At 42.6% G+C, this 22370-nt stretch overlaps 1 protein-coding gene and 1 pseudogene across 2 annotated transcripts in view; one reads left to right on the forward strand and one right to left on the reverse strand.

Annotated features, from left to right (window-relative positions):
• Positions 1-22370, reverse strand: part of MIA2 (MIA SH3 domain ER export factor 2) — a 114710-nt gene that overhangs the window by 86832 nt on the left and 5508 nt on the right. For both annotated transcript variants that reach the window (XM_054725531.1, XM_054725529.1), the window contains exon 4: positions 13200-14415. In XM_054725531.1, the coding sequence (XP_054581506.1) occupies positions 13200-14415 (1216 nt within the window). The remainder of the gene's footprint in view (positions 1-13199; positions 14416-22370) is intronic.
• On the forward strand, positions 3674-4301 carry LOC129151271 (60S ribosomal protein L23a-like; annotated as a pseudogene).

Consider the following 22370-nt stretch of genomic DNA (forward strand, 5'->3'; position numbering starts at 1 on the left):
TTTGACCGACCAAGAGTTTAACCACTCACTATGACATGCGCTGACCACCGGGGGTTGATGCAGAACCAAGGAAGGCCCTGGCGGGCAACCGGCAGCCGGGGGAAGGAAGGCCCTGATCGGCCCTGATCACTGGCTAGGCTTAGGGACCCTACCCATGCACAAATTTTGTGCACCGGGCCTCTAGTATTATATATCATATTATATATTGTATCATGTCATCTAGTGAGTATATTAAAAGAAACAATGAATGAATAGAGGCTTTTTAAATCCCCAAATCAAATACATTCTTTATACCCAATGAACATTTTGTAGAAAGATGATTAAGAACAAACCTGACTGATTAGCACTTATAGTATTTTTTAAAAATACATATTTTAAAGTACCTTACTGGAGTGTGTTGTGTAAAAGAAATATAGACAACATGCATTCAAACTATATTCGTGGCATCATTATTTAAGTTAGGAATTACTCATTTATTTTGTAATTATCAAGAAAAGATTGACAGCATTAAAACAACATTTTGTATGTTTGTGTTGGCTCAGTAGATGAAAAACACTGATATTAAAAATAAAATATAAAAATAACAACTACAAGATAGTCTCATGTAAAATACATGCTACCATGAGTATACACAAGTATATGCTTATTTTCTCTTTCAGACCCAATAACAGTATAATGCTGAGCTAAAAAATTAAGTTAAAATCAATAAACTGTATTTTGAATTTCATTAATATGATGTGAATGTGTCTGGCAAACGCAAAACTTCACATGAGATTGATGTTTTCTTAATTTGGTGATCTTATGAAATTCACATATTGCTTAAGTAAGATGAGAATATCATAAAAATTTTAACAGAACTCAAGAAATTATAAATCTTATCACTGCTTTTTCAAAGAAGTCAGATAAATCTATAATGTCACATAAAAATGCGTATTATCCAACTGATAATATTTTCATTAGGCAAAGTATTTTGCATTTCAATAAAATAAGGCTAATGGAGGTTAAATAAAATTTTCTGCATTTAATATTAAATATTTAAATGATTCATACCTTTAAATGATAATATGCCTAAGTTCAAATTTAAAATGAAAATATGGAGAGTAAATGGATGCTACACGGACACACTCCCAGGAACAAAATGGAATTACAACTAAAATACAGAAAAACTTCCAGAATAATCAACAGAAGACTCACAGGAGAGAACCCTGATACCCAAGATCAAAAGTGGAGACCGCATAGAGACTGGTAGGACAGGCGAAGGTGCAAAAGGGCTGGCTGGGTGCCAACACACAGCAGCTGAAGTTTCGGAGAGATATCTCAGCTGTGGGGGGGATTCCCCTGAGAATTTTGGGACCTAATCCCCAAGCTGGGCTCCCCAGCAGAGAGCACAACTGAGAAGGGTACCCACATAACATCTGGCTGTGAAAAGCAGCAGGGTGCTGTCTGCCAGGGAGCAATGGCTGGAAAATTCAGGCACCCTCTTAAAGGGCCAATGCACAAAATTCTCTGTGGAGCCATCCACCTTGTGCTCTGGCAGAGGGAGGGCAGAGTGGAGTAGAGCTGTGTGAGCAGAAGCCAGGATTAGAGCTCAGGGGTTAGAGCTCAGAAGGCAGACACCCCTGGTTTCCTGTGCTGAGTCATTCCCTCACACAGCAGAGGACATTTTCCCCACATAGACATTTGATTTGCCTTGGGGGGGAAGGCAGTTGACCCACACTATTGGAAAACACCTTGCCTTGAGGCCACTTAAGAGACTAAAAATAATAATTAGCCTCCAGGCAGAAGCAAATGCCCCAGCCTATTGAAAAAAAAAAAACCTCTCCCCACACCTGAGGATGATAGCCTGAGGGCAATTCAAGTCAGAATCCTATCAGTCTGCAAAGGTGGTACCTGGAGGCTTTGCGTCTTTGCCTGATATAATTAGTCAGAAACAGTTTGATGCTGTCCTGCACTAGAGATTGAGAGGTGTAGAGGATCTACCTAATACGTAGTCACAAACCCAAACAGACAGCCAAAATGAAGAGACAAAGAAACAACCCCCAAATAAAACAACAAGAGAATTCTCCAGAAGAAGGGATAAATAAATCAGAGATAGAAATTTATCTGAAACAGAGTTCAGAGTAATGATGGTAAAGATGCTCAACAGCATGAGTAAAGATATAGTAACTATGAAAAAAGAACAGTCAGAAATAAAGAATGACATAGCACAAATAAAGAACACATTGAAAGTAATACACAGCAGATTAGGGGAAGCTGAGGATTGAATCAGTGAAGTAGAAGACAGGGTTGAAAAAAATCAATCAGAGAAACAAAAATAAAAAACAATTAAAAAACAGGAAGACAGCTTAAGGGAGCTGTGGGATAACATGAAACATAATATTAGAATAGCAGGTGTGCCAGAAGAGGCAGAAAGGGATAAAGGGAAAGAGAACATGTTTGAAGAAATAATGGTAGAAAACTTCCCTAACCTGGTAAAGGAAAAAGTCACATAAGTTCAGGAGGCACAGAGACCCCAATGAAGAAGAACCTAAAAATTAGAGCAGAAATAAATAACACATAGACTAAAAAAATAAAATAAATAAATACAAAAAAATCAATGAACCAAGAGCTGATTCTTTGAAAGGATAAACAAAATTGATGAACCCTTAGCCAAACTCATCAAGAAACAAAGAGAAAGGACCCAAAAAATGAAATCAGAAACAAAAGTGGAGATATACAAAGAATTGTAAGAAAATACTATGAACAATTATATGCCAACAAGCTGGACAATGTGGATGAAACAGACAAATTTCTAGATAAATACAATCTCCAAAAACTGAATCAGGAGGAATCAGAAAACCTGAATAGGCCAATAACAATTGATGAAATAGAAGCAGTAATCAAAAACTCCCAGCAAACAAAAGCCTGGGTTCGGATGGCTTTATAGGGGAGTTTTTACCAAACATTCAAAGAAGAACTAACACCTATACTCTTCAAACTTTTTCAAAAAATCCAAGAGGAAGGAATACTCCCAAACTCTTTTCATGAGTCCAGAATTATCATAATTCCAAAACCAGATAAAGACACTACAAAGAAAGAGAATTACAGGCCAATATCCTTGATGAACATAAATGCTAAAATCCTCAACAAAATATTAGCCAAATCAGATCCAGCAATACATTAAAAAGATCATACACCATGACCAAGTGGGATTTATTTCAGGGATGAAAGGCTGGTACAATATTCACAAATCAATAAACGTGATACATCACGTAAACAAACTGAAAGACAAAAATCACATGATCATATCAATAGATGCTGAAAAAGCATTTGACAAAATCCAACACCCATTTTTAATAAAAACTCTCAGCAAAGTGGGAATAGAGGGAGTATATCTCAACATGATAAAGGCAATATATGACAAACCTACAGCCAATATCATACTCAATGGGCAAAATCTAAAACCATTTTCCCTAAGAACAGGAACAACACAGGGATGTCTGCTTTCACCACTCTTATTTAACATAGTACTGGAAGTCATAGCTATGGTGATCAGACAAGAAGAAGAAATAAAAGGCATGTAAATTAGAAAGGAGGAAGTAAAACTCTCATTATTTGCAGATGACATGATATTGTACATAGAAAACCCTAAAGACTCCACCATAAAAACTACTAGAATTTTTTTTTTACCAAGATGGTGCTGAAAGCTAAGAAGGAAGCCCCTGCCCCTCCCAAAGCCAAAGCCAGAGCAAAGGCTTTGAAGGCAAAGAAAGCAGTGTTGAAAGGCGTCCACAGCCACACAAAAAAAAGAAGATCCGCATGTCACCCACATTCCCATGGCCAATGACACTAAGGCTTCGAAGGCAGCCTAAATATCCTCGGAAGAACACACTCAGAAGAAACAAGCTTGACCACTATGCCATCATCAAATTCCCCCTGACTACTGAGTCAGCCATGAAGAAGATAGAAGATAGGCATATAGATCAATGGAATACAATAGAGAACCCAGAAATCAACCCAAGCCATTAAGCTCAATTAATATTTGACAAAGGAGGCAAGCGCATACAACGGAGTCAAGAGAGTCTCTTCAATAAATGGTATGGGGAAAATTTGACAGATACATGCAAAAAAATACACTTGTGTTCATTGTGGATGTCAAGGCCAGCAAGCACCAGCTCAAACAGGCTGTGAAGAAGCTCTATGACATTGATGTGGCCAAGGTCAATGCCCTGATCAGGCCGGATGGTGAGAAGAAGGCATATGTTCAACTGGCTCTTGACTATGATGCTTTGGATGTTACCAACAAAATTGGAATCATCTAAACTGAGACTAGCTGCCTAATTCTAAGTATAAAAATTTTACACTGAAAAAAAAAAAAAACACTACTAGATTTAATAAAATAATTTGGCAATGTAGCAGGATACAAAATCAACACCCAAAAATCGATGGCTTTTTTTGTAAAAGCAATAATGAGTTATCAGAAAGAGAAACTAAACAAACAATTCCACTTACCATTGCAACAAAAAAATAAGATACTTAGGAATAAACTTAACCATGAAGGCAAAAGACCTGTACTCAGAAAACTATAGGAGAAAAAAGAGATAGAAGAAGATACAGTATAAACAAGAGGGAAAATATATTGTGTTCATGGATTGGTAGAATCGACATCATTAAAATGTCCATACTACCCAAGGCAATCTACAGATTCAATGCAATCCCTATTAAAATACCAATGGCATGACCTGGCTGGTTTGGCTTAGTGGATAGAGCATCGGCCTGTGGACTGAAGGGTCCTGGGTTCAATTCTGGTCCGGGGCACATGCCTGGGTTGCAGGCTCGATCCCCAGTAGGGGGCATAGAGGAGGCAGCTGATCAATGATTCTCTCTCTTCATTGATGTTTCTATCTCTCCCTTTACCTTTCTCTCTGAAATCGATAAAAAATGTATGTAAAATATCAACGGTACATTTCGCAGACCTAAAACAAAAACTCCAAAAATTTATATGAAATCCAAAAAGACCCAGAATAGCTGCAGCAATCTTGAAAAAGAAAAACAAAGTTGGAGAAATCACAATACCAGATTTCAAGTTATACTACAAAGCCACTGTAATCAAAACAGCCTAGTACTGGTACAAGAACAAGGATATAGATCAATGGAATACAACAGAGAACCCAGAAATCAATCCAAGCCATTAAGCTCAATTAATATTTGACAAAGGAGGCAGGCGCATACAACGGAGTCAAGAGAGTCTCTTCAATAAATTGTATTGGGAAAATTGGACAGACACATGCAAAAAAATGAAACTAGGCCACCAACTTACACTATGTAAGTCGTGAAATCATAAAAATCCTAGAAGACACCATAGGCAGCAAAATCTCAGACATCTCTTGTAGCAATATATTTACAGATATATTTCCTAAGGCAAAGGAAACTAAGGAGAAAATAAACAAATGGGACTACATCAAAATAAAAAGCTTCTGCACAACAAAAGAAACCACCAACAAAATGAAAAGAGAGCCCACTGAATGGGAGAACATATTTGGCAATGATATATCTGATAAAGGGTTAATATCCAAAATATATAAGAAACTCATACAACGTAACAAAAGGAAGACAAACAATCCAATTTAAAAATGGGCAAAGGACCTAAATACGTAGACACTTTTCCAAAGAGAACATACAAATGGTCAAGAGACATATGAAAAAAATGTTCAAAGTCACTAATCATCAGAGAGATGCAAATTAAAATGACAATGAGATATCACCTCACACCTGTCAGAATGACTACCATCAACAAATCAACAAATGACAAGTGCTGGTGAGGATGTGGAGAAAAAGGAACCCTCCTGCACTGCTGGTGGGAATGCAGACTGGTACGGCCACTGTGGAAGACAGTATAAAGTGCCCTCAAAAAATTAAATATGGAATTGCCATTTGACCCAGAGATCCCACTTCTAGGAATGTTTCCTAAGAAACCCAGAACACCAATCAGAAAAAATGTATGCACCCCTCTGTTCATAGCAGCACAATTTACAATAGCTAAGATCTGGAAATAGCCCAAGTGCCCATCAGTAGACAAGTGGATAAAAAAGCTGTGGTACATTTATACCATGGAATACTGTGCAGCAATAAAAAATAAGCATCTCTTACCCTTTGAGATAGCATGGAGGGACCTGGAGAGTATCATGTTAAGTTAAATAAGTCAGTCAGAGAGCAAGTATCACATGATTGCATTCATATGTGGAATCTAAGTAACAAAATAAACTGATGAAGGGAGTGGACACAGACAATAGGGTGCTGAAGGCCTGGGACAGGGAGGGGGGTAGAGGTGGACTGGAGGGGGTCAATGGGCAAAAAAGAGGGACATATGTAGTACTTTCAACAATAAATAATTATTTAAAAATAATAATAATAATAATGAAAATATATATGCACACTTCTTAAGAACCTTTATTTAAAAAAGGATTACCTTTCCCAAAAATTAATTCAAATTTTTAAAATATGAAAGGTCAAAATTTGCCATTTATAATGTTGCATCACCTATATATATAAAAAGCCAGTGTTTATGACGACCAGGACAACCAAATGAAAAGTCACCATGAGGTGCATTGAGCACCTCTCAGTCCCTCCCCCCCCCCCACCCCCGCCCTGGCCCGTGAGCAGAGGCTCTCGGCAGTAGGGCAGGGCAGGGCGGCTCGCAGCTCACACACAATTTCGTGTGCTGGGCTTCTAGTATATTTATGTTTATGACATGTGAAGTAGCCATTAATTTATGTTTTAAAAAATTCAATTTTCAAACATAGTTTAAACTGATTGCTTGATTGAATTAAGTAATCAAAGATAATTAAAGGTAAAAAAGTTCTAACTAATTGTAGCCTAAAGTATGGTATTCAAGTAAACTATGGGATTTACTTCTCAGTTACTGGTTAATAGGGGAGAAATGTATCAATGCAGTTCTGAAAAACAATTTTAAAGCCTTGTTAGTGAATTACTCAATGTCTAATTTTGCTCTTTGAGTTATAACTTAACACAGCACTTTGATGTTGTCACTTAGCATTGTTTAAAAGATGAAAGTCCCAAATAAGCAAACACTTAATCAGTAATGTAATTATGCCTCTGTGGACATTAAAGTTAAAAATGAGCAATCAAATTAGGAGTTTGAATACAATGGGACTATTGTACATAAGGACTCAGAGATCTACCATGCCGTTTAATGGCACTGGGGTGGGGGAGGCTTATTAAATAATTAATTACACTCAAATTTATATGTGGCTATATTAATTTTTTAATATTGTTTTAAACTGCATTTGAAATAAATATGTTGAGAAAAATAACTATATCCTATAGTCCTACCTAATAATAGACAAATATACACATTGACCGTACCTTCGCTATGCCCGCAATTGGCCAGGAGGCGCGGGGGGAGGGGGGGGACTCGGGGTGGCCGGGGTGGCCGATTGGGCCGGCAGGATGCTGAGCTCGTGTCACTAGCGGGGGCTTGAGCTCAGTGTCTGCGCCATGGCTGTGCTGCGGCACAGAAGGGGCCTCTGGGGCAGCGAGCTCATGTCCCACCGCGGACCATCAAAAGCGAGGGAGCTGGGTGCCTGTTCGCTCAGGCACCAGGCCTTTCAGAAGTCTCCACCGCGCTGGAGGCTTCTGAAAGGCCTGGTGCACCAGCGATCAAAAGCAAAAGCCTGGAAGCTGGGTGCAGGTCCGCTCAGGCACCAGGCCTTTCAGAAGTCTCCACCGCGCCGGAGGCTTCTGAAAGGCCTGGTGCACCAGCAGACAGGCACCCAGCTCCCCCATGATCAAAAGCGAAAGCGTGTAGGGGACCCTACACGTGCATGATTCAATCATGCACTGGGCCTCTAGTATTTTTATATTTAATTATAGTGAGGTATTATTTTCACTCAACTTACACCTAAGCTTTATGATTTACATTAGTTATAGATATGCCTTTCTTACAATTGTTTATGAATTACATTTTAATCAAATAAAATAATGAATACTTTTTCACATTGAACTGTACTTGGGAAACTCATTATTTAAATATGGTCAATTGGAATCCTTTCGCAAAATAGTTACTAAATAACTGTTCCCTGATTTATCTGTTTTGTAAATTTTTATTATCAGCATATTAGTTTTTCTGTAAATGTAGTTATCTCAAGTCTCAGCCTTCCACAGATACCGATTAAAGATCAGTGATTCTTTTTAAAAATATTTTTTTTTTAATTGATTTTTTAGGTAGAGAGGAAGGGAGAGAGAGAAAGAGATAGAAACATCAATGAGGAGAGAGAGGGTCATTGATTGGCTGCCTCCTGCACGCCCCACACTGGGAATCGAGCCTGCAACCTAGGCATGTGCCCTGACTGGGAATAAAACTGTGACCACTGGTTCATATGTTGACACTCAACCACTGAGCCATGCCAGCCAGGCGTGATTCATTTTTTTAATGTACTCTTTCTAATGAAGGCAAGTTTTGATTTGTTATTCTCTATGAGATTTGTTAAAATTATCTGAAAATATTGACTGTTTTAGCAATTTCTCCAACACCCATAAAATAGGGCCTGTGGCTTTATCTGAATCCTTTTTTCAGTATTCTTTTTTTTTTAAATTTATTTAAATATATTTTATTGATTTTTTACAGAGAGGAAGGGCCAGAAACATAGAGAGCCAGAAACATCGATGAGAGAGAAACATCGATCAGCTGCCTCCTGCACACCTCTTACTGGGGATGTGCCCACAACCAAGGTACATGCCCTTGACCGGAATCGAACCTGGGACCTTTCAGTCCGCAGGCCGACGCTCTATCCACTGAGCCAAACCGGTTTCGGCATCAGTATTCTTTTTTTTTAAAACAAATTTTGCATAACACCAAGCTGGTTTTCGTTTCATTAATATTGTAATGTTTTGGAATAATCCACTTTATCTGTATAGTATAATGTATCTTTTTCCTGAAACTTAAAGATTTTCTGAACATTTTTTTGAATTTTTAATTTATGGATTGATTTTAGAGAGAGGGGAAGAGAGAGCACACGCGAGAGAGACTTGTTCCACTTATTAATGCATTCATTGATTGATTTTTATATGTGCCCTAACCAGGGATGGAACTCACAACCTTGGTGTATCAGGACGATGCTCTAACCAACTGAGTTCCCTGGCCAGGATGATTTTCTGACTATTTTAATAAAAGTTCCTCAAAACTAATTATACTTGTATATATGCCCTATTCTCATTCTCACCAAATGTTTCCTATTTAGATGTTCTCCCAGAATCACTGTATGAAATGATAAATTCTACTAAAATGATATGCAGGATGCCCTGGAGTTTCTATAAATATGCTCTAAATTAATATTTTGAATCTTCTATATTTCTGGACATAATATTGTTTTGCTTTAGTCTTTTTTCCAGTTACCCTTACCTACTTTATCACAATATTCCCTTAGGATCTAATGAGTTTAGAACAAAATAATTTCCTCATTAGCCTTTGGCAATTTAATTCTCTAATTTTTTTTTTAATTCTCTAATGTTTTAGTCATGAAACACATCACACCTACACCTTCTCATTTAGAAAGGGGTTAGAATCTAAAAGGAAAAAGGAATACACATTTTGAAGAATATTTGGAAACTAGAAGCCTGATGCACAAAGATTCTTGCCAGAATGGGCCTTCCTTTCCCTGGCTGCCGGCACCGCCTTTCCACCTTCCTACCCTGCTCAGAGGCCCAGAGCGGCCGGGGCCTGCGTGCCACCCCGCCCCCGGCTGCTTGGTGGCTGCATATGCAAATTAAATGCCATCTTTGTTGGGTTAATTTGCATACTCACTCCTGATTGGCTGTAGGCATTGCAAAGGTACGGTCAATTAGCATGTTTGTCTATTATTAGGTAAGATGGCATAATTCTGGAAATTCAAGAAAATCAACTAGTTCTAATGAAAATGTGTTTCTTTCTGAATTTGCAACATTATTGATGACTTCTTGTGAAAGGTTTTCTGCCATTCTAGAGTTCAGTTGTTTCTATATTATTGGAAAATATTTGCAGAGTTTCTAATATGTCCATCACAGAGATATCAGACTGGTAATATAGAAAAGTCATGTTATATGACTCTTTACTTAAAAAACAATCCCCATGTTTTTATTCATAGGAGTTGCTAGATACCTGGACATCTAGATCTAGAAATATCCTATGATATTCTGCTCTCTTCTGTTGCCCTCTGTTGATCCCAGAACTAAAATACTTGAGTGAGAAGGTTGAAAACTGAGTTTCCTTATTATGTTGTACACTTAAGAAAACCCTTGTTAACATAATTCTTCATGGAGTGGGGAGGATAGGGAGAATACAGACCCAGAATAAAATACCATTTAGAAATCAAGACTATTTTGAATTATTGAAGTTTCCCTTAGCTTAAGTTTCTAAAAAAAACAAAACAAAAAATTCAACTACAGTTATATTGGGGATGTGCAAATGAGCTAAAAAGTGTCAATGAACAAAAATCCTCATCTTTCAGAACAAGAACTCAATGAACATTTAAAGTAGATTTGTCAAAGCTGAAAATATAAAGATTTTAATTAGAAAATAGGGATAAATACTAAAAGAAATTTGCTTTAAAAAAAAAAAAGCCCTAGCCAGTTTGGCTCAGTGGATAGAGCATTGACCTGCAGACTGAAGGGTCCTGGGTTTGATTCTGGTCAAGGATACATACCTCAGTTGCAGGTTCAATCTCTGGCCCTGGTCGAGGATCATGTGGGAGGCAACCAATGTGGGAGGTATCTCTCACACATCGATGTTTCTCTCTGTATCTCCCCATCCCTTCCACTCTCTCTAAAAATCAATGGGGCCTGGCCCGTATGGCTCAGTAGTTGAGCATCGACCTATGAAACAGGAGGTTACAGTTGGATTCCCCATTAGGGAATATGCCTGGGTTGCGGGCTTGATCTCCAGTGTGGGGCATGCAGGAGGCAGCTTATCAATGACCTCTCTCTCCTCATTAATGTTTCCATCTCTCTTTCCCTCTCTCTTCCCCTCTGAAATCAATTAAAATTATTAAAAATAATAATAATAAATAAAAATCAATGGGAAAATATCCTCGGGTAAGAATTAACAAAAAAGAGAGGAAGGAAGGGATGGAGGGAGGAATTATTGTCCCTGAGAAAGAGGTAGGAATAGAGATGGACAGAGGGAACAAAATTTCCTTGGATTAAAAAAAAAGGCCTTATCACTATTTATATTTTTTAAATTTTTTAAATATACTTTTATTGATTTCAGAGAAGGAAGAGAGAGAGGAAAGAGAGATAGAAACATTAATGATGAGAGAGAATCATTGATCGGCTGCCTCCTGCACACCCCCCACTGGAGATGGAGCCCGCAACCCAGGCATGTGCCCTTGACCAGAATCAAACCTGGGACCCTTCAGTACTCAGGCTGATGCTCTATCCACTGAGCCAAACCAGCTAGGGCATTATTTATATTTTTAAACCTGTTTACATATACTGCTTTAATTTTAAAAATTATTGTAAAACTAGAGACCTGGTGCATGAAAATTCATGCACTAGAGGGGGTTCCCTCAGCCCGGCCTGCCCCCTCTCACAGTCCAGGAGCCCTCAGGGGCAGGAGGCAACCTGGCAATCAGGGGAAGGCGATGCCCCATCACACCTCTGCTGCTGCCACTGCCGGCAGCACAAGCCTCGCCTGGCCCTGGTTACCTGAGCCTTGGGTGGCCCTGAGCGGCTGGGCAGCCACATCCGAGGCTTGCCTGTGCCTCAGGCCTGCCCTGGGTGGCTGGGAAGCCAACATCCAAGGCTTGCCTGCACCTCGGACGTCGGCTGGGCAGCCACGATCAAGGCTCACCTGTGCCTCAGGCCGGCCCTGGGCAGCTGGGGGGCTGAGGGCAAGTCCGGCCACACCATGCACCTGCCGCCCCCCTGGCAGGGCTGAAAGGACTGGGGAACTCCAGCGGGGCTGAGGGGACTGGGCACCACCATCTTGTGGCTATGGGCGTCTCCATCTTTGTGACACTGTGATGGTCAATTTGCATATTCCCTCTTTATTAGATAGGATATCTTAAGATTTCCCTGGAATATTCATATATTTTCAATGATTATTTTTCCCATGGGATTTTATTTTATAATATTAAGATCTAAGTCCCAGCCCCACTGGCATGGCTTAGTGGTTGAGTGTTGACCAATGAACCAGGAGATCACGGTTCAATTCCAGGTCAGGGTATATGCCCAGGTTGAAGGCTTGATCCCCAGTGTGGAGCATGCAGGAGGCAGCCGATCAATGATTTTCTTTCATCATTGATGTTTCTATTTCTCTCTCCCTTTCTCTCTCTGAAAGAAATAAAAACATATTTTTTTAAAAAAGATCTAAGTCCCAGAACAAATCAGAAATTGACAAAAGGGTGGTTAATAATGTTGTTGGTTATTAAGTATTTTGAGAACATGGATTCCTGGCATTTGTAATGATAAAAGCACATATCTTATTTGTACTTATCCTATATAATAAAAGCCTAATATGCTCAATGTCCAGTCGTCCGGTGACCAGTCGACTGTTCAACCAATCAAAGCAGAATATGGTAATGATATGCTAAGGCCTTTCAACAGCTCGCTATGATGTACACTCACCACCAGGGGGCAGACAGTCAACTGGTCGACTAGTCACTATGACATGCTCTGACCACCAGGGGGCAGATGCTCTGACCAGTAGGTTAGCTTGCTGCTGGAGTCCGGCTGATAGGAACTCAGCGAGATGGACCAGACGTGCCCTGGAGCCCTCCCATGTTCCCTCCTCAGCTGGCCAATCTCCCATGTCCCTCCCCAGCCGGCTGATCATGCACTGGTGAGGTCCCTCGGTCTGGCCTGGGCCCTCTCGCAATCCGGGACCCCTCAAGGGATGTCAGAAAGCCGGTTTCAGCCTGATCCCACAGGCCACTCTCCTTGGGAGGGTGCCAGATGCAGGGCTCACAGCTGGTGAGCGCTGCTGTGGCAGCAGGAGCCTCTCTTGGTTGGGACTGATTGGGCTTGAGCCTGCGGCAGGTGCAGTGGGGACAGGATGAGTGGGAGCGGCAGGTAGAAGCTGCAGGCGGCATTGGACTGCGGGTTTTGGCCCAATCCTTGCAGGCCATCCAGAGGGACCCCAGCCATGCACGAATTCATGCACCAGGCCTCTAGTAAATCCATTATGTTTTAAAAATAAATTATAGTAAAGATATTTTTATACCAACCTGACTGGCTGTATCTTCTTTTTAACATCATAACTTTTGTATTAGCTGTGGGATCATTTTCAAATGAAAATTCTTCTGTTTCATCATTTTCAAATACATTATTTTCATCCAGTATCTTTTCGGGAATTGGAAATTCCATTTCCTTCTGAAAGTTCCAAGGGTTGTCAAAATTATACAAGAAATGTTTAAAATATGGTAAGGTATCAGAATCATCTGTTTCGTCTAAAATTCCTTCCTTGCCTAATTGATCTTCAATTTCCATAATTTTTATTATTTTGATTTCTTGTTTCTTATCAGGGTCAAATTCACTTGTTGGAGGATGTTCATGTTTATCTCCTTTGCCTCCTTCTTCTTTCTTTTCACTATATGTTATAATTTTATCTTCATTGGCATATGTAAAGCCTAGCATACTAAAACCAAAATCAAACCAACTTGGTTTGATAATTGAGCTATTGTTAATGATTGTGTCTTCTTTTTCTGATAATATTTCTGTACATGGAATTGTGGGTTCTTCTTCAGATGATATGGAATTAGGAACATCTTGTAGTGGTGGATTGCTTTCTTGGGACAATAATTCAGGCCCTGTTTCCTCACCTCCAAAACCTAAATAATTTGTAAATCTACCGCCAAACCAACCAGTCGGTTGAGGATTGAGAATGTGCTCTGACTCAGATGCTCTGGTCTGTTTCTTTGGCACTGAACTGAGTTCTGATTCAGGTTCTTGTTTATGTTCTGTTTGAGGCCCACCATTATTTAATTCCTCTAGGTCCTTCTCATCTTCTACTGCTATTTTTCTACTTTGAAATGAGCTTTCTTGTTCAATAAATGATTCAAAAGTGATCTCTTCTGCTTGTTCCCTTCCGAATCCAAACCATCCTTTCACATCAGGCAGAGCTGTGGACGGTGGGACATAATCCACTTCTGGAATAGGATCCTGTTTCACACTTCCAGCTTCTACTCCTTCCCAATTTTTTGAGTTACTAGTTTTTTTGTTATCATCAGGAGCCTCTAATAATGGAAATTGGTCTTCATACCAAGTACTTTCAGAAACTAAATAAGATCCAGGTTCTCTCTGAAAATCATTTTCATATACACTAGATTTTTGGTCCTCATCATCTTCATATGGGTATATATTTTCACCATCATCACTATTTAACTCACTATCTTCATTTTCAAATGCATAGCTTACTCCAAGAAGACAAAGAAAATCAGATTCCTAAAAGGAAAAAAAAATATTATTGACATAAATATACTAAAATGCCTTATTTCTCCCTAAATTGTTTAAAACGGATGTCTATGCTTTTCCCAAGACTATACAACTATCTCAACAGCAGAGCAAAACCTAAAATCAGATCTCCTGCCAGGCCAACGTGGCTCAGTGGTTGAACATCGACCTATGAACCAGGAGGTCTCTATTCTATTCCCGGTCAGGGCACACGCCCAGGTTGTGGGCTTGAACCCCAGTGGGGTGTGCAGGAGGCAACCAATCAATGATTTTCCCTCATCATTGATGTTTCTATTTCTCTCTCCCTCTCCCTTCCTCTCTGAAATCAATTATATATAAAAATCAGATCTCCTCTCTCAGACACTATAAGCTATATCACAACTGAATTATCAGGTTACTGATATAAACTAAATGAAAATCATTTTACATTAGGATTTATTTGTTATCAAATAGTTGAAGAATTTGAGAAGCAGAGGCAAGTCTTTGAGTATACTCTGCAAATAAACTCTGATGAAAAGGCATACGTGTCAATAAAAGGCATACGTGTGCAACAAAAGAGTGCACTGAATGGACACCTGTGCTGTGTGGTAATTTGAGGGAAGGGAATTTCACACACATGGTCACAGCTCAGACAGACCAGAGACTCTAAAACATGAAGGCCTGAATAAAATTGCACTAAGACATTTAGACTTCTTTTATTGAGATATTGCATATAGCCAATAGAGGTACAGACACCCTTTCTCATCTCACAGAACAATAAAATCATCAAGAAGAAAAATGGCCAAGACCGGTTTGGCTCAGTGGATAGAGCATCGGCCTGCGGACTCAAGGGTCCCAGGTTCAATTCCGGTCAAGGGCATGTATCTTGGTTGTGGGCACGTCCCCAGTGGGGGGTGTGCAGGAGGCAGCTGATCGATGTTTCTCTCTCATCGATGTTTCTGACTCTCTATCCCTCTCCCTTCCTCTCTGTAAAAAATCAATAAAATATATTTTTAAAAAAAAGAAGAAAAATGGTAAAGCTATTATTTTTTAATCTGAACTATCTAACTGATATGCACTGCTCTTTGAATATTACATGAGAATAATGCCCAAAATTTTTAAAAATAAACTTCAGAATTATAATTTTACAATATGTTTTTGGCACTGCAATATAGTGATTAAGAACAAACTCCAGAGCCAAATCCTCTGAGTTCAAATCCTGACTCTTCCATTTACTACCTCTGTGACCTTGAGTGAATTATATGACCTTTCTGTGCCTCCGTATTGTCATCTGTAAAATGAGACTAATGATAGTACTTACTGTAGAGGGGTGTTTTGAGGATTAAATGAATCAAGTGCTTACAACAGTAAATATCTCTCATATAATCTACCAGTGGTCAGCAAACTCATTAGTCAATAGAGCCAAATATCAACAGTACAACGATTGAAATTTCTTTTGAGAGCCAAATTTTAAAATATATATATTTTATTGATTTTTTACAAAGAGGAAGAGAGAGGGACAGAGAGCTAGAAACATCAATGAGAGAGAAACATCAATCAGCTGCCTCCTGCACACTCCCCACTGGGTATGTGCCCGCAACCAAGGTACATGCCCTTGACCGGAATCGAACCTGGGACCCTTGAGTCCGCAGGCCGACACTCTATCCACTGAGCCAAACCGGTTAGGGCGAGAGCCAAAATTTTTAAACTTAAACTATATAGGTAGGTACATTGTTATTAACTTAATTAGGGTACTCCTAAGCTGGCCTTTGCTAAAACCTCAAGGGGCCAAAGAGCCGCATGTGGCTCTCGAGCCGCAGTTTGCCGACCAGGGCACTAGCCTAACCTAGATCAATGTTACACTACCCCAGGTGAGCCAGTAATGCAAGGGTATACTAGTAAAGGCCCAGCCTCTTTTTTAAAAAATATTTTTTATTGATTTTTTACAGAGAGGAAGGGAGAGAGAGAGGGACAGAGAGTTAGAAACATCTATGAGAGAGAAACATCGATTCAGCTGCCTCCTGCACACTACCTACTGGGGAAGTGCCTGCAACCAAGGTACATGCCCTTGACCAGAATCAAACCTGGGACCCTTCAATCCGCAGTCCAACGCCCTATCCACTGAGCCAAACCGGTCAGGGCAAGGCCCAACCTCTTGCCTCTATTAAGGACAACTCTGAAAGGACATCCCAGCTTCAGAGTTCTTTATCAAATCTACTGAGATCTGGAGAAACCAAGATGGCAGCATAGGTTAAACACCTAACCTACAGCCGGGCACAACAATTTCAAAAATACAACTAAAAGTCAAAACGGACATCATCCAGAACCACAGGAAAGCTGGCGGACTGAAATGCCCACAACGAGAAGGAAAGAGAAAACCACAAGGATAATCAGAGGAGCCGTAAAAGCCTGAGGTATGGAGACACGGGCGGAGACACGAGCACACACACGTGCGGGGAGGACGGAGCCGGAGAGGAAGGGGCGGCTGACGGCCTGGCCGGCGTTCACTAGCAGGAAGGAGATAAAAGCTCCAGATTGCGCTGAACACCAGCTCCAACTGCACTGAACCCCAGGTCCGGGCGAAAACCTGGGAAGCCAGGCGCACGCTGGGGGAATGAATCTGGGCTGTGGGGCGCAGGCACAGAGGAGCGGTGAAAGGCAGAGCTCTGGAGGCGCGCACATGAATGCGCGCAGAGGACAAACTGTTGCCTATGCCGCTGAAGCGCCAGACTGCGCTGAGCCCCAGTTCCAACTACACTGAAACCCAGTTCCAGGCGAGAATCTGGGAATCCAGATTCATTAGGGGAGAGACTAGACTGTTTGGCAGTGGGCGAAACTCCAGGGCGCGTTTCTCTCAGAGGTGTTTGCAAGGAGTACAGAGGGGCACAGACACAGGAACCTCATAGGGCGGGGCTGACAGGAAGCCAAGGTTGTAGGCTCCACCCTGTAACTCCGCCCCATCCAAGTTGAGAACAGAGGCTTTTCCCTGCTGAGTGGCTCAGGCAGTAGCTGACCTAACTACATTGGAGACCCAGAAACGAGGGCATCTAGTGGTCGGTGTGAGATGACACCATATTTCAACCACTCGCATAAGGGATACATTCAAGAGGCAGACTCAGTAAGCGCCAAAGCATTGCTGCACCAAGACCCGGCCCATAAACATGTCTCCTGCACAGCAACTCTTCCTATATAGACAAAGAGGGTCCTCACGGCCAATTGGCCTGGAGGACAATTCCTCCCAGTGACACCAACAACAATCAAGACTTAACTATACAAAGGAGGACCAAGATGGAGGCATAGGGAGAAAGCCTGATCGTTGCCTACCACAACAATTTTGAGACTACGACGGGAGAGCAGAGCAGACACCATCCAGAACCACCGGAGGGCTGGCTGAGCAGATGCTCTACAACTAGAATAAAAGAGAGGGGTACGCAGGATGATGCTGATGCCGGTGACCCAAAGTTCACACTTTAAGAACTATGGCTCAGGCGACACAATGGCGGCCTGGAACGTGCTCGGCGCAGTTCCCCCGGCGGTCTCCGGCTGAGGGGACGGCTCCACTCGCTGCTGAGCACGGACAGACGAGCCCCTGGGAGACATGGGGTGGGAGACTCCACGCTTGCTGACCTCCGAGTCCTTCAAGAATCTCAACGCCCCGGAAGCGGCCAGGTGCGCACGCTCAGCGACCGGCCACCGCTGCAGACCCAAGGGCCGACGCAGCGACACCAGACCGGCCCGCCGCTGCGCACCGGGCACATCGGAGCTTCGCCGAGCCCGCTGCCCAACGAGTTCTGCGGCAGCCGCCCTGGAGCTCTGAGAAAATGACTGAAGGAAGTGCTGAGAGGGAATTGACCAACAGGAATTGGGATCAAGAAGACGAAACCCCGCTGAGAACCAGGTCCAGGCGAGGCTGCGAGCCTCTGGGCTCAGGTGTGGTCACACGCCCTTGGGTCTAGGTGAGGCCTCACACCCCTGGGTCTGGGTGAGGCCACGCGCCCTGGGTCCAGGTGAAGCCGGATTCCGGGTTCGGGTGAGGCCATGTGCCTCTGGATCCGGGTGAAGCGGAATCCTGGGTCCGGGTGAGGCCGTGTGCCCCTGGGACTAGGTGAAGCTAGATCCCGGGTCCGGGTGAGGCCGTGTGCCCCTGGATCCTGGTGAAGCTGGGTTCCGGTCCCGGGTGAGGCCTCGCGCACCTAGGTCCAGGTGAGGCCACATACCCCTGGGTCTGGGAGAGGGCACGCGCCCCTGTGTCCGGGTGAGGCCATGTGTCCCTGGATCTGAGTGAGGCTGGGTCCCGGGTCCGGGTGAGGCCATGTGTCCCTGGATCCAGGTGAGGCCTCGTGCACCTAGGTCCGGGTGAGGCCACGCGCCCCTGGGTCTGGGAGAGGCCACGCGCCCCCGGGTCCAGGTGAGGCCATGTGTCCCTGGATCCGGGTGAGGCCTCGCGCACCTAGGTCCGGGTGTGGCCACGCGCCCCTGGGTCTGGGAGAGGCCACGTGCCCCCGGGTTCAGGTGAGGCCATGTGTCCCTGGGTCCGGGTGAGGCCTCACACACATAGCTCCGGGTGAGGCCACGCACCCCTGGGTCTGGGAGAGGCCACGCGCCCCCGGGTCCGAGTGAGGCCAAGTGTCCCTGGATCCGGGTGAGGTCTCGTGCACCTAGGTCCGGGTGAGGCCACGCGCCCCTGGGTCTGGGAGAGGCCACGCGCCCCCGGGTCCAGGTGAGGCCATGTGTCCCTGGATCCGGGTGAGGCTGGGTCCCGGGTCCGGGTGAGGCCTTGCGCCCCTGGGTCTGGGAGAGGCCACATGCCCCTGGGTCCAGGTGAGGCCATGTGTCCCTGGATCCAGGTGAGGCTGGGTCCCGGGTCCGGGTGAGGCCTCGCACACCTAGCTCCGGGTGAGGCCACGCGCCCCTGGGTCTGGGAGAGGCCACGCGCCTCCGGGTCCGGGTGAGGCCAAGTGTCCCTGGATCCGGGTGAGGTCTCGTGCACCTAGGTCCGGGTGAGGCCACGCACCCCTGGGTCTGGGAGAGGCCACGCACCCCTGGGTCTGGGTGAGGCCACGTGCCCCTGAGTCCGGGTGAAGCCGTGCCCCTGGGTCCGGCCGAGACCGAACCAGAGGGAGTCGGACCTCCGTTACCACCATTTGTCCACCATCCAGAGCTGAGGGGTCAGTGCTGACATGTACACATAAGGAACTGGTGGACATTGAAATTGGGTCTCTAAAGAACTGTTGGTCCAGAAAGAAACTCACTACAGACTGATTCATTTGCCTGTCAGCATAACTATTATTGCTTGTCTCACATTCAGTTCTTATAAGTATATCTCTAGTGACACATGATCTCGCTCATCTAGGGGAAATGATGAACAACATAGACTGATGAACAAGAACAGAACCAGAAACAAGGAGGCATCGATCGGACTATCGGGCCTCAGAGGGAGGATAGAGGAGGGTGGGGAGAGGGGGGAGAGATCAACCAAAGGACTTGTGTGCATGCATATGAGCCTATCCAACGGTTAAGTTCAACAGGGGGTTGGGGCATCCATGGGGAGGGGTGTGGGATGGGAATGGGGGGATGAGGACAAATATGTGACACCTTAATCAATAAAGAAATTTTAAAAAAAATCTACTGAGATCTTTGTTGCAACTGCATCACAGTTCAGCTTCTCTGTCTGCCCAATCCTCTCTTTTCTTTTGTTCTCTCATAGGTGATATTATTCCAGGAAGGCTCCACAGTAAACTTCTTGAATGCAAAGATCCATCTCAGAGTCTATTTCCCAGGGAACTTGACCTAAGAATTTGAGGCTTCTAAATGTTTACTATAATGCTCTGCACTGTGCTAGTTGCTGAAATTCTACAGTAAACAATAGGAAAAAGGTAATTATAAATTGTGATAAATGCTATGGAGGAAATAAAGGAAAGTTGTGATTAAGAAGTATAAGAATCATCATTGATGGCCTCTCAAATGTACTGATGTTTAAGCTGTGACCTAAGAGATAAGAAGGAACTAGCCAAGTGAAAAACTTGGGGAAAGCATTTCAACTAGAGGGAGTGGCCTGTTTGGGTCTCTGGGCTGGGGGAGAGTTTGGCATGTTGTAAGAACAGCCAACAGACCCATGTAGCCAGGAGCATAGGGAGTGAGGGGAGAATGTTGCATAAGACAAGGTCAGCAAGGGGGACAAGTGAGTTCCTGTAGAACCGGGGGAAAGAGTCAGGGCTTGATTCCAGGTTCAATGAAAAGCCACGAAAGGGCTTTAACCCAAAGGAATGACATGATCTGATTTCTAAAATTTTTTTTTTTTTAATATCCTTTGCTGTTTGAAGAATGGGTTGGGAGAGGGCAAAAGTAGAGGATAGGGGGTCGGTTAGAGGCTATTGTTGTATTCTAATTAAGAGAAGCCTTGGATTAAGGCTAAAGGGGAGAGTGAGAATGATGAGGAGACAATATAGTCCAGAAAAATTTTGAAGATAGAACTAATAGGACCAGCAATTACACAATAAATGGACAGTTAATCCCAGAATTTGTGTTGGGCAAAGGCCAGATAATAGATAGTCTGCTTAACTAGGCAGAATCACTTCACACTGACTTCATGAAACATAAACTGGCTTAACCTGGAATCTGAATTAAATGAGCTAATAAAATCCACATATTGAAAAGATCTCTCTCTCTCTCTCTCTCTCTTTCTCTCTCTCTCTCTCTCTCTCTCCTCCCTCCCCCCACCCCCAAATCAGGTAAAATTTAAAAAAGAAAAGTTATTTTCTGATTCCCTTTCTCATTATCAAGCCCAACATTATCAAGCTTATTTAAAACTCTAACAGAAAAAGAGGTTATGATACTTATAGAGAGTGCTAACCTAAAAATAAAAGGCCTTTCAAAGTAACAGGCAACGAGCATTTACTTGAGATTTAAAAAAAAAAAAAAAAAAAGCTATTCAGGAATTACTTATTCGGGCAGAAACCCAAATGGTGTTCTGATTAAAAGACAAAGGCAAGGCGCATATATGAGAAAGGGGCGATTACATCAATAGTAGAAAGGCATTTCTGTTGGTGCCGATAAGCTAAGGTAGTGATGCTAATTCTAAACAATGTTTTTAATTTTAGTCCTATAGTCATAATATCTGCTCTCTTCTTATCCTTGTTATCTTTGGGACACAATGTTGCTTTAGGCCCAGTCCAAAGGTTATTTTACCCTGTTTTAATATTCCAAAGTTTTGAGGCATACGACATGAAAGGCAGTTCCTCTGGGTTTGCAGCTATGGCTGCATTTTAAAGCGGCTCCAATTATATTCTTTTCCTTTTTTTTAAATATATTTTTATTGATTTCAGAGAGGAAGAGAGAGAGAGATAGAAACATCAATGATGACAGAGTATCATTGATCGGCTGCCTCCTGCACGCCCCCTACTAGGGACTGAGCCTGCAACCCGGGCATGTGCCCTTGACCGGAATCAAACTCAGGACCTTTCAGTTTGCAGGGCGACGCTCTATCCACTGAGCCAAACAGGCTAGGGCTATATTATTTTTCTTAACAAGAGTGTGATGAAAATTAAAATTTGTCCTTGTAGGATAATAACATTAGTAATAATATCTAACACTTACATTGGGCTTACTAGTACTAAAGTACTGTTCTATGTAGGTTATATATGCTTACATTTCCTTAATAAATTTATGAGGTAGCACTATGTTATAATCATCATCCTCATTTTACAGATGAGACAATTAAGGCTCACAAGATCATAAAGCTACTAAGTGGCTGACTCAGGCTTTGAACTCAGTCCACCTCCAGAATCCGTGCTCTTAACCACTACACTCTGCAACTTTGTCTGTTAATTTTTCAGAAAGCAAAGCTTTGCTTGTCATAACTTTGTCTTACCTAATTTTATTCACACAATCAAGCTATTCCTAAAGTGAGTTCTCAGACCAACTATTTTATTGTATTCACTATATAAAATATATAACCAAGGAGCACT

This window comes from Eptesicus fuscus, chromosome 2 (genome assembly GCF_027574615.1).
Source record: "Eptesicus fuscus isolate TK198812 chromosome 2, DD_ASM_mEF_20220401, whole genome shotgun sequence".
Lineage (NCBI taxonomy): Eukaryota > Metazoa > Chordata > Mammalia > Chiroptera > Vespertilionidae > Eptesicus > Eptesicus fuscus.